The 13128-nt window shown below is 40.2% G+C and overlaps 1 protein-coding gene across 2 annotated transcripts in view; it reads left to right on the top strand.

The window, feature by feature from the left end:
* LOC110988113 (contactin-5-like) overlaps positions 1-13128 on the top strand; it is a 136063-nt gene that overhangs the window by 58073 nt on the left and 64862 nt on the right. For both annotated transcript variants that reach the window (XM_087143618.1, XM_022251365.2), the window contains 3 exons: positions 6276-6542; positions 6908-7105; positions 10006-10074. In XM_087143618.1, coding sequence (XP_086999744.1) covers positions 6276-6542; positions 6908-7105; positions 10006-10074 — 534 coding nt within the window. The remainder of the gene's footprint in view (positions 1-6275; positions 6543-6907; positions 7106-10005; positions 10075-13128) is intronic.

The raw sequence follows: 13128 nt of genomic DNA, 5'->3' as shown, positions 1-13128 counted from the left end.
ATTTTAAGTCAGACATCTTAAGGTAAAACTAAAACAATGCTACATAGACTGCTTCTTGATATTTATGACAGCAACCACTCAAGCTGCTCATTTCTTGCATTTTGAAGGAAACTTTCAAGTTACCCCCCTCTGTTTACAAAGTTTGGCCTTTATCAATCTCGGTAAAAAATATTCCACAAATCCAGGCTGCAGACTTTCATTTGACTAAACTTTTTGGCCCTATTGGTATTTCATATTATAACAAGCATTACCATAATGCATCAGGGGTGCCTACATCAAAGCATGGCAAGAACTAGTAATTAAGATTGCTTATGAAAGGAAGTGAGGTCCAATCAAGGTTATGCAGCACTGACTATGAAATTACCCATCTACGGTCGCAGGCTGTCCTTATCACCAGCTAAGGATGCACACAGCCTTCAGGCTGCCCGTTGCAATCTGCCGCAGGATGGATACAGTTCGTGTGGAAGTTTGCATGATGATCGCAGTAACTTGCCAGACCTGATAAGCAGCTCTTCAAATTATGCATGTGCATTGCCACTTATCAGATACCCCTAAAACAGCCATTTTTACCTTTTATTTTGACCATCTCATTCCCCGCTCAGCTCTTGGTTGTGCAGTGACAAATTTTATTGAAACTTAGCATGAACTCTGCCATGTTGCTGTTTTAACATTGTATTTAGACAAAGCTTCTTCACTCACTGGTCTTTTAGAACTACATGTACCAATGCCTCAATACAATATTTTTCCTGAGTACGGCTAATGGAAAGATTGACAGTTTTTGCATCTTGTATAAAATTGGACCCATTTCCAAGAAATATGTGTTCTTATTTTTGATAATTGATGTAAAAATTTGGTCAACTGTTACAAGAAAGTGAGTGCCATTGGAGCTGTCCATGCTCTACCGTGCTCCATTTGGAGGTATTGATATTCTCTTTGCATGAGTGAAGAACTTCGGAGGTTTTTGTAGGAAGCTGTGTGCATCTACACGTATGCATGAAATGCAAGTGACCAAATTCACTGCTAAAGGAATGTAGGCACATACATGTGTGATGGAAAATATGCAGTGCAATGTCGGTACATATGATGGAAAATATTAGAAAGTTATGCACTGCTACAGTTCCATTGCAAACTCTGTGCAGAGGCTATTTATAAGAATGCAGTACCAAATTTAAAGCAGCACATTCTATTCCTTCTTCAAATTTGTCCCTGTGTAGGAGGTAGAGAACACCCCTTTTAGAAACTAAAACGACTGTCAATATCACTTAGCATGTTATAATGAATTGCTTGACTGATTGCAAGGCAGGAACCCCAAAAGGGTTGAACTACCATCTGATGCTGACTCAACTGAGTGTGTAGGACACCTCTGTTACCCCTTACCAGGCGACCTTTGAAATTTGAGATCAATCGGAGTCTGACCACACTTTAAAAAGAAATGGTTTTGGACAGGTCACCAAGAGAAATCAAAATACATGTACATGCACTTATAGGAAATTAAGAATGGACTGAAGTTGCATGCTTTCGGGATGGACTGATTACCTCAGTTTTGACGGTGACCTTTTAGGCTTGTGTTCTGGTTTTAATTATTACACTAAACATGTAGGACATTGATTGAAAATGACTGGAAATAGAATTAGGTACTACAGTAACTTTATAATTTTGCTCTGTATCTTAGCCCACCTATCAAGTCCATTTTAGTTTAGTTTTAATGGGAGCTTTAAAAAGGTTGAGCTTTTGTAGTTTGAGCATGCAGAAGCCAGCCAGTTTAGAGTTCCAGATATATGCAAAGTACCAGCACTTCAGAAAAACTTATACCAAGTCACCATATTATGAATAGTCTTCATAACAGTGTTATAACCAGTTTAATTAGATCTCTATGGATCACTTAAACGTATATGTAACCTGAAACCTGAACTTGTAAATGGAAGGACGTGATCTTGATTAAATCCAAACTATTTCTTTAACAGTTGTTAGCCAGCTTTCCTGAGTGAAGGGCTTGGATTGTCACAAATATTTTCCTTATGGTTTTAGCATTGTTGCCTTCTTCTCTAGCTAAAGGTCATACTCTAACCACAGTTTCAGTCTGTTTGCAGAACCACGCACTCTGCCATCAGCTGAGAGAGTCAGTACGTAGGAACTCCCTGAGACAGTTCAGGCACAGATGTCTGTTATTAAGGCCTTTTCACACCACAGCCTCTCAACCGGGGTTGAACTCGACCCTGGGTGAATACATGACTGCCCCGGGTTGAAATTTAGTTTTTCAACCCCACGTTCATTCACGTGTTGTTGCACTCTTGTTCTGTTTGAACCGAGCTTATCGGAGTGAGTTCAACCCTGAAATGAGCATGAAAATTTTTCAACCCGGGTTGAAAATTTTCAACCCTGGTCTAGAGCAGGGTTGGGCTCAACCGCCATTGAAATCAGTCTCGGGGTTGATGCAGGGTTTTATTTGCTCCGGGTTGAAAATGTTCTAGTGTGAATCGTCACCAGTTTTCAACCTGCATCAACCCTGTATCAACCCCGAGATTTGTCTAGTGTGAAAAGGCCTTTAGATCCCTAGAATGAGGCAATCATGATTTTATGTAAAATGGGAGGAGGCTGCCACCTCCCTACTCACATATATTCCTCCAAAATGCCTCAGATGGTTCTAGTACATGCTGTTTTTTTGAAGATTTCTGATTTCCCCCCTTCTATTTTACTAAACAATGGAATTAATGAACAGTGGTCTTAAACTTCAATGTACTTTCCAGTTGACTTGAACTTTGCTTAAAAGAAGATTTCAACATGGAGCCTGAGATGAGGCTGGTGTGCTGGAAGATAACCTTGCTAGCCTGTTTAATTCAGACTCAGGGAACATTGGGAGTGTTTCATGCCCTTGTCGTATCGAATTTCACTCAACCTTCATATATCCCTGAGGCATGCCAGATTACCCACTACAGGAGAGTGTCACATCACAACCAATCAGCTTCAAGGATTCAAGTTTGGTGGAAAACATGTGCTTATGACCCCATTCTATATGTGTTGTCTTGTTTTGGTTTGCTTTACTCCTTCTTTTACCCCTGAGACTCTGGCAGAACACTTGAGGTTTTCCTTTCACCTTTAAAAGGGGAAGCTTGTTTTCTGGCCTCAGGGCATATAGGTGTAGGATGGTACCTTAACTTTAAAGTATAAGGTGCTTGTGAGGAGAACTGGCTTCTATCACTAAAGGTAGTAATAACTTAGGATTTTGTTGGCAGGCAGAGAGTTTTGATTGGGGGTGTATTACGCCCCCTTTATGCCACAGGAGGAAGAGACTTCCATGTGAGGATGAAGACGCTACTTAACTGTTTGTGTTTGTCATCCACAAACCTCAGAATCTCCAACAGTTTGAATAACACAATTTGTCTTCCTTCCTGCATGCTGGATGTTCTGGTCTGTTTCCATTCAATGTCTAGCTAGTTTCATTTCCTCACAGTATGCATGAGACCACTAGAGAGGTTCCTCGCACCAGTTGAAAGTCTTACCGTAAAGGATTGAGCTCACGGGCACAGCTGAGAAATTGTATGCAAAGTAATATCAACATCCACATCCTGAGAATGCAGCGGGGACTGGCAAGGAAATTAACTAGCAGAAAATCAAATTTCACTGGTTGGGTTACATGGATAATGTTTATCCTGGTAATGAGGCCATAGACGTACAGTATGCAAGAACTGAGAAGCAGTCTGCTTTGGTATAAGTAGCACATGTATGGGAGTAGAGCCTAGCCTCTGGACCAGTCTCATGATGTGCATGCTGGCAATATCCACTGCCTGTTACAATCATAGATGCTAATTTACAATAACAGTTCCTCTTTCACTCTAAAGGGTAACATTGCAGAATCGACTACCAACCAAGGATGATTTTATCAATCTTGGCAAAGAGAAAGGTCTACAGATGTGAATTTGTGAAATTGTGATGTACATGCACATGCAGCAAATTGGACGTTGACACAAGACCCACTGTAATTGATCAATAATTGGCTTTAGGCTAAATATCATTGAGTAAACTGCACACCAATTAAAGACACCATTCAGGGTTGACCAGGTGCACTTAAAGGCATTCTGCCCCAAACAAATCAACCGCAGAAAGTGCATTGATGTTGACAAGCTGTACCGGTTGTTAATGTAATTGTGACAGATCTGTTGTTTTAAGATTAACCTGGAAGGAGATTTGATTTGTGTAATCTGTGCAGTTCCACAGTTCCTCAAAAATATACCCTGAACTGAAAGACAGTCTCATGTTTAACCTTTCCAGATACTTTCCAGGAGGAAATTCTGAGTCTCAGATTTCTGTAAATGCAATTTCTCAGGCAGGTTTCTCACGGAAATACTCGTTTAATCCCTGTTATGACCCAGGAAGTTATGTATGCATTTCAGGTATCGATGATTTTTTTTACAGATATATGTAAAATAAGCTGAAAACATCAAAATAACACAATTAATATTTTTTTTGTTTAAGTTTATACTTTTCACCATATTCAGTCCGATTCCAAAAATTCAGTCCAGATCCCAATGCAAGAGCCATACTTTGACCAGATGTTGCATATAAGTCAGGAAAAAAATTACTTGAATAAAATGTTGAACAAAATAGCTATAAATGAAACTGTCAGTTTATGGAAACATTAAACTGGTTTCTGTTTCAGTGACAGCCTCATTCAAATACAACTCTTTGCAAAAAAACTTGTTTAAGTCATGTGTAATTTGAATTAGTTACATTCATATGTGAACTGACTCTGTCTGGATGTGGACTGGAAAGTAATGTCAATGATAATTATGGTAGGCACCTATATTTTGTTATTATTAAAGGTTAACAGAAATTGAAAACATTTAGTTCACATGAAGTATTTTAAAATAAGAATAAATACATAACCATTTCAAAAACATCGTAAATATGAAATTTACCCCTTTAATTGTGACCCCAAAATGAATAAAAAGATCCTGCTTTTCCCGACCCACAAAAAAAATCCCTTTTGGCTGTCTCAGTTCAAAAAATACATGGTAGGACTGTGTCCTTTAATTTCTACCTTGAATGGAGACACTGTTTGCCTGTGGACCAATCTACATTAAACACAGCGTAGTCCATTGTTTGCCTGCGATACTGCATGTACTGTGTGCTATGTATGTGTACACTGTACAGTTCGGCGTTCTGGCAATAACGTCATCCAATCAGCCTGTGAACGCAAATGGCCAAAAGGGGATTTTTGTGGGTGGGGAAATGCTGGATCTTTTTATTTACTTTGGGGTCACAATTAATAGGGTAAACATTACATTTGTGATGTTTTTGAAATGGTTATGTACATGTATTTAATGTTATTTTGAGATACTTCATGTGAACTTAATGTTTTCAATTTCTGTTACCCTTTAATCTTTGGCGTGCATGTAGGAGGTGTGTTTCATTGGCAGGGTCAGTGACGTGGTTAGGTGGGAGGGAAGGTGTGTTCCTGTCTGAAGAGAGGTTTGCCCCATTATGCCATTCCTGCAATCTCAGTTTCATCCCCAAATGTTGGACAGGAGAAAAACATGGCATTATTTGAAACCACATATGTAAAACAAAGCTTATTGAAGAACCCTCCCAGAAAATGCTGCCCTTAAGTGCCGCAACTCCTATATATTGGACCGTTGTTTGGCCACTTTGCATAATGTAGGAATGACACAGGGTGAGGGAAGGGACGTGATATAAAGGTAGAGACAGCAATAGGTATTTTCCCACTACCTGTATGTCTGAAATTTGCTCAAAGTTTACACCCAAATGGATAGTTCATGTATTTATATTGTAGTTTACAAGTTTAACATGGTTTGAGCTTGAAGAATTGTTTTAGTTTCCTGAGATGTTGGAAGTTGATAAACCAGTTACTGTGATGAACTACCTGAAATGAACTATGTCATATGTGTTTACGTCGTACATGTCAGTTGCCATGACAATTTCAGACATTTAAAACGCTACTCTACTTTGTACATGTGCCGTCATCTTTTCATGGGTATCTAAGGTGATACATGTACATGTATGTGCGCTGGTATACCTGGGTGACGGTTCAAATATAGTGTCATAAAATGCACCCATTATGCATGTTCTCAGAAACAGTTCACTACACTTGTGTATTGGATTTGCGAGTAGATCCTCAGGTGCACACCTGGTATGCAGCATAATCAGTGACTGGTGCACGGTTGTGAAGAGACTAGTGAGAATTTAGCTTTTGATCACGAATAGGTATTGATACGGTATTGTAATCCTATTTCATTTTCATTGGTAATCCTTCACAGCTCCACCCGTCATCACCACCCCGTTACTCAACCAGACTGTGTACCAAGAGGCCCTGGTCTACTTCACCTGCCAGGCAGCTGGTGAGCCGCGGCCAGACCTGGTCTGGTTCTTCAACAATGGTCCTGTGCCCAGCTGGGGCAGCATCTCCAACCAGGGCCAAGTGCTGACCATCGTCTCGGCCAGTGAGGTGACCGCGGGAAAGATCACCTGCCGGGCCGAGAACAGGCGAGGGCAGGTCCTCTCCGAGGCATACCTACAAGTCAGAGGTACTTCATCTCTCTCTAAAACCCACTTACTCTACATTAATTGGACTGGCTGAAAGCACCCACATGCTCAAGGACCATCCATTTTTTCTCGTCATTTCCACTAAGTGTACAGTGAACACACTTTTGGGTCCCACTCCTTTCCAAGGGAGTGCAAACAAAATTTCTCAGAAGATTTCTTTGCTGAGTATTAATTGTTTAATAATTTTAAAAAAACTTGCATCAGTTTAATACTGGTGACTGACATGGCTACAGCACTTCATCTTTAGTGTGTGTAAAATGGCTCAATAGTCTCAACTACAAAATTGTAAGTTCAGACAGTTCTTCATGTAGTGCATTAAACGTGTCTTCTCTCCACCATCTTGCAGTTGCTCCAGACATCACACCCATCAGTGACTTAACCATCAATGTGGGTACATCCTTAACTGTCCAGTGCATCACCAGTGCCTTCCCTGAGCCTACCATAACTTGGCTGAAGGGGCAGGATGTCATCATTTCATCCGACAGAGTCACCATCACCCCTCCGAATGCCCTTATGATTGCCTTAGTTTCTAAAGATGATCAAGGTATAGAAGAGCAAACTAAGATCATTCTTTGCTGCATATTAAAGTTTGTTCTCCTTATATCTCAAGTACCAAGGAGCTGTTTGGAAAAGTATTCTGAATCCTACGGACAAATGTAATGCACTTTACAGAGGAAAATTGTATGCTACTTGGCGCATCTAATATGTAAAGTTTTTATCACTCAAAATCTGAGACTGGGGCAAAGTTTGTGGAGCTGCTGAGCTCAGAAATATATTGCTTACGCAGGTTACCAGCCAGTGTTTATTGATATTTATTTGTTTTTGACTGGCACATCACTTCTGTTTTTGCTTTCATTTTTCTTCAGTTTGTTTACCCTAAAGTCTTTTCTGCTCCATGAAATTTGGCCTGGATCTCTCTTGAGAACATGTTTCACTTTCAACAGTCTAAGCTTGCACAGATAGTTGCAAAGGTGTGAGAAATGAATGCTGAAATGGCTTTAATACAGGAGCATCTTTTTAAAAAGCCATTTCCTCAAAATACTAACATTTTCACCGAATAAATGGGTTTTGAAGATAGCATCACAAAACCTTTGACTCATCGTTACAGCATGCCCGCATCAGTAAATCTTGGCAAATCCTGGCTGTTGAAGTTGGCCAACCAGTATAATTGTGTGCAAAGGAAATTGTCTCAAAAGATTAACTTTGTCAATTGCTGTTTCTGCGTAGCTTACTCTGTTATTTATTAAAAGCCCCGCGGCTGTGTTATAAGATGTTATATGTTGCTGTCGAATAGCATTAGGTATTTTCCTGCTCTTTAAGGTCCCATGTTGTGGGTCACAAAAAGTAGTACATATATTTATACTCGGTCCTTTTACACTGGGAATACAAATGGATGGTGCTTGCGGATTACTCATTCAGATATGACACATCTGCTGTTGACAGCAGTTGCATGGGATTCAGATCATCATATCGTGATAGCCAGGATGATGAATTATGTCTGCTTTTCCATGATGTGAACATTTTTTGTTGACTGAGTGATGTGGGACCGCTGTGTTGACAAGGATCAGTTATGAGGTGAAAATGGCACATGGTTAAAATTGAGTTAAAACCAAAAAGGTTAAAAGGTTTTAACCACTTTGTGCAAAAGAAATTGTGTCAAAAGATTAACTTAAAATTAAAACTTTAAATTAACTTTAAAGAGTAGCTTTCTCTGTTAATGATAAAAAGCCCCGCAGGGCTTTTTAAAAAACATTTAAAAATGGTTAGTTGTAAAACCAGAGAGGAACAAACCATGTGGCCACAGTTACCTTTGGCCCATAACATAAAATTAATAACCAATGAAGTTTATGGAGTCTTTAAGGATATTGACCGGTAGGCTATCCTCATGAAAATGAGGTCAGCTTCTAGTCTAGCTTGTCGCTGTGCAGCTGAAACTGGTCAGCTGAAACTTGTACATTATACCAAATTGCAACTCAGTTTGCATCAATGTTTTTATGGCCATTTGGGCCTGTGAGAGTATACTATGGATTTAAGTGTGGCATGATGATCTATCTCCTCTGAGCAGGAGCAAACAAGGGCGTGTTTTGAAGTGAAATTGGCCGTCTTTTGGTATGCACTCACTGCATAGGCACACAAGTTTATGTACATGTGACACAGAGCACACTGAGTATGGGCAACAAATTTAGTCTGGAACGTGTGGTCTTCGTGTGCATGCCGAATGGGTCCAAGAACCTGGTTGGAAAACTTAGTACCATCTGTCTTTCTTTCGCCAGTGAGGGTGCACTTCAGCTCAGGGCAGATTGTCAAGAAAGAAATAATCTCAAATCCTGTGCTACATGTATATAAAATGTATATCCAGATTGTACATGAAGAAGCTCACAAGCACTTAGGAAATTAAACGATATACACATGTAAATTGGACACAACATGGGGGTTATAGCCCCTCCAGTTTCATTTCAAACATCATGTTACACTTTTTAAATTGGAATTTATAGTTTGACTTGATGTGTTTTTTTTTTATTTTTCATCAAAATTAGAACAAATAAGATGGATCAATTTCACCTGGATTTTTTTCATTTGTTGGTGTCTTTAAACTAAGTTTAGTTTCAGACAATCATCAGTGATTTGCCCTTTTCAAGCATTCTACAAATTGAAAGCAGAGTACCTGCTTTAACTCAGCAGTTCAGACCTTGCCAACTTCACGTCCAGGGAAAAAGGGAGCTTTGTGCTGTTTTTATTCCCAGTTCTCTGGGGCATTGGCACAACACACCATGATTCCCCTCCGGTAATGCTCAACATTGAACTACAAGTTTGTTCAGCAGTTGGGTCTTGTTTCCAGCCAACTTGTGTGCTGTTGTGAATTTCTGCGAAGTGGGTTATTTTTAGAGATGGGAGAGATGGAGGGAAGCGATGCATGCTGTTATTAGCCTGATTGAAGTCATGTTGCATGGGTGGTCCCACCTCTGCAGTTTCCTGAACATGGAGTGGGTTTCAATCTCAATGTGTTGGCAGCCTAAGAGTAAATCCTGAGGGAGTTCGAAGTGTATTTGTCAGGCTGGCAGCGTTTGTGAAGTCTTGGTGGTCTATAAATAAAGCAAATGTTAAAGAACGTTCCATTATATAGGTTAATGAAGTTAAGAGAAACAAGTTTGCTGAAACTTATGTCAGCTTGGTCTTAGAAGTATCAGTGGATTATATTGCAGTCCATGATGATATTTGTCACTAACTAAGATTTTTGCCAGAAAGAAGAAAATAAAGCATTATTGCAAATATTGTTAATATCAAGGAAAACATTGACACCAGAATTGTTTCTTGTCATTCACCAATTATTTTCGCATTGATATTTACGCTGTCATTAAATTGAACAAATGGTGTTGGTTGGAGGCATTCGTTTTTTGAGATGTTACAAAATAAAGTGTTTTTCCTTTTTCTCCTGACTGTCAGGTGATTACAGTTGTGTAGCTTCTAACGATGTTGGACACACAAGGGAGACTTTTCGTGTCTCAGTGCTTGGTAAGTCATGTTCCTTACTGGATCTTGCTCACAGTCATTCAAGGTTGAGAATACCTGCTTGGCCCTGCCTGGGCGGGTCTGCAACTTTGTCAGTGGGAGAGTCTTGGTAAATTACCCTTGGGCCCTTTGTATCCAAGGTTTCCTTCAGGGAAGTGTTCACTGTTCATCTGGTGTCTTTATCATGCAAGCTTTGCCGAGTTTCTGGTGGCTTGCTTCCAGTCATGAGGGGCAGCTCTTCAGTCATTGCGCCACCAAGTCAGTAAGGCTCGGCAGGCAGTGTGACCCCTGTGCCTGCGCTGATCCACTTTTCCTGAGTGTGAAACTCCCCTCCTCCTTCCCAGTAGGGAAAGATTAGCACTTTCCTCTTTTGGGAGTAATTATTTACATCTGACCTTTCCCCAGTTAAGTTTGATTGAACAAATTGAACACCTCACTAAACGAAAGACCCAACTCCACCAGTTTGGCCTAGGAGAGTTAAAGGATTTCCTTTGCAACTCCTTCAAAAAATATTCAGTTTTTCTTTTGAACTCAAGAAAGGTTTTGTTGGAGTTGGGCCCTTCTTTCAATTAGTCATTCAGTTGAAAAATGCAGCCTTTGCTCCATCAATTCATGTTGGAACCCAATAGTTCTGTCCATTTATACGTGTACTCATCTCATCATCAGCATGCACCTATCAGTTGTAAGATGCACCTTGCCAGCCCCCTAAACATGTACATCTTAGTGGTTTTATGGTCAGATGATGGAGGTGCATCAAGTGTGATTTCCTTGCACCACAAATACATCGTTGGGTGTGTCATGGAATGGAAAAATGGCATGTTTTATGCGTAGAAAGGTTTACAACTTTACATTGCAAAACCCAGTTATATTATGACATGGTCAGCGTCAGGTCTCAGTAATCTCAGTCTCAGTTCTCCGAAACAAAGGGCAAGATCATGTTCTGTTTGAAGGGTCAGTTGAAGTATTTTGTGGGACCCAGGGGAGCGATGTTGGGTGTAGCCTCCCTTCTGGTGTAAGGTGCAATGTGAGCACATTACTCACCTGGGGAAAAGGGGGAGAGAAAAGCGTTGGCAAGGTAGGGCATCCTCCTGGCATACTTGTCTCTAGGGTCCATCCCAAGAACTTTTAGGTTCTGAAATAAAGCCATACACATGGTTTCCATTGCTGGTACAGCAGGCTGCAGGACTTCGATATTGCAGCTGTTTTTAACCCCTCCCTCAGCCCGCAACTGTTGCTGGCCACGTCTTCTTGCATTCTGTGACAGGGTTTCAGGATGCTGATAAGTAATGGTGAAATGAATGACGCGACATATGGTAGTATTAATCAAAGTCATAAATTTTGACTTTTATTGCCCGTTTCAGGTATCCTTGAACATGGGTTACAGTAATGTCCAATATCTCTTCTGACTAAAAAAGGTTGTCAGCATCTTTACTTTGTGAACTTTGCTAATGTTCACGTCTTGTTGGCAACATGTATACATGCAAATCTGTATCACGCCCTGAGACATGTGAGAAGAGCATGTTCATAATCACTTTAACGTCTTTGATTAAAGAAAAATTGTGGCAAAATGTATTGCCAAAGAATTCTGAACTGCGATGGGGTTTAAATTACTACAGCATAGACATTGGACCACAACGCTACCTTTACATGAATTCTGTTGGATCTACACAAACAGGAAAAAGACGATTTCCAAAAATTAAAATGCATTGAAAATACCACAATAAATTTGTGGGTGTCTTGAATATTGGTTTTCAATGTAATCACATTTTCTTGTACCATTGGTCTCCATCGAGGATTTTCTGTGGAATTTTGCAAGACAGAGATCAACTCATCCAATATTTGCCACACATGTACAGTGTGGTGAGACTGCATGCGACAGTTCACAACCATGGATATGGCTGCATTGATAAAGCATTAAGTTGACTTCCATCTGCTTCCAATGTGTTTAAATTGTTTTCCAATTGAAATGTTGAAAGGTCCAAGATGGCAAAACGGTTCTTCCGTCCATCTTTGTAAACATTTCCCCCGTTCCTGTCAAAACTGACTTGCCCCCATCCAATCTTGACACGCGACTGGTCTCATTGGGCACAAATCTTTCATTTGTGGTTTTCCCCTTATCCCACTGCTGTCTGTTAATGTCTCTCAGGTTTCTTCTTGGGAAGTTTTTGTGGGGGAAGGAGCGGTTATGTTGAGGAGGGAGGTATTTCCTTTTTTTAGTGAAAACTCCAGTAGAGCACCAAAACGTTTGCTCAAGTTTGGTGTCTGTAATGGTTTTTGACACAGATGGGCCGATGGGTTGGAAGCTGATGAAAGAAAAGGTCATGCTGAAATGGAAGATGTGTGGCTGCATAGGCTACAGGGCCCTGTGGGGCCTAACATTTGTCTGCTGTCTGTGCATGGCCACAGGTGTATTGCAGACAGCCCTGTGAAATGCCTGGATTTGAAATTTGACCTTCTGTAAACTGAAAAAATACAGGTTATGAATGGGTGTGATTCAAATCTTATTTCATGCTTTGTTATTTAAAACTTTGCATGGTGTAACAGACCATATTTGCGGGGGATCCAATTTCAGTCAGATTTTCCAATGTAGGGTATCGATTTGAAAACGTTAAAATTTTAAGAATGAGACTTTATTCTACAATTTCATTCCGACCCCCCAAAATCACCTGATACCAAAGGGTTTCCAATGTATATAATACATTCAGGAATACATGATGAAATTGCATGAATTGGGTCTCCCATTGATATAGTCTATTAATTAAGGAAAACTGGCTTCTGTGTCTAAAGTATTGGCTCAGAGAAGAGGTGGATGTGTGGGAAAAAGTCACAGTGTTTTGAGTGGTACATGTATATGTTGTTGCTATTGGAAACCTTTCCTGTTTTTGAGACTCATTCTTTCACAGCAGGCTCTTCAGAGGCAAGGCTTTCTCACAGAAGAAGATTTTTCATGGTGTGCCTTACCTGCTGAGTGTGATTTGAGGAAGCCCAGAATCACTGTCTCAGATGAAAAAAATAACTTGCTATAAGTTTCTAAGTTGGGTTGCGTTTTTATGACTG

This window comes from Acanthaster planci, linkage group LG11 (genome assembly GCF_054643075.1).
Source record: "Acanthaster planci isolate LZ-2023a linkage group LG11, COTS_SCS, whole genome shotgun sequence".
NCBI lineage: Eukaryota > Metazoa > Echinodermata > Asteroidea > Valvatida > Acanthasteridae > Acanthaster > Acanthaster planci.
The sequence above is the reverse complement of the archived record's forward strand: the minus strand, read 5'-3'. Positions and strand labels throughout refer to the sequence as shown.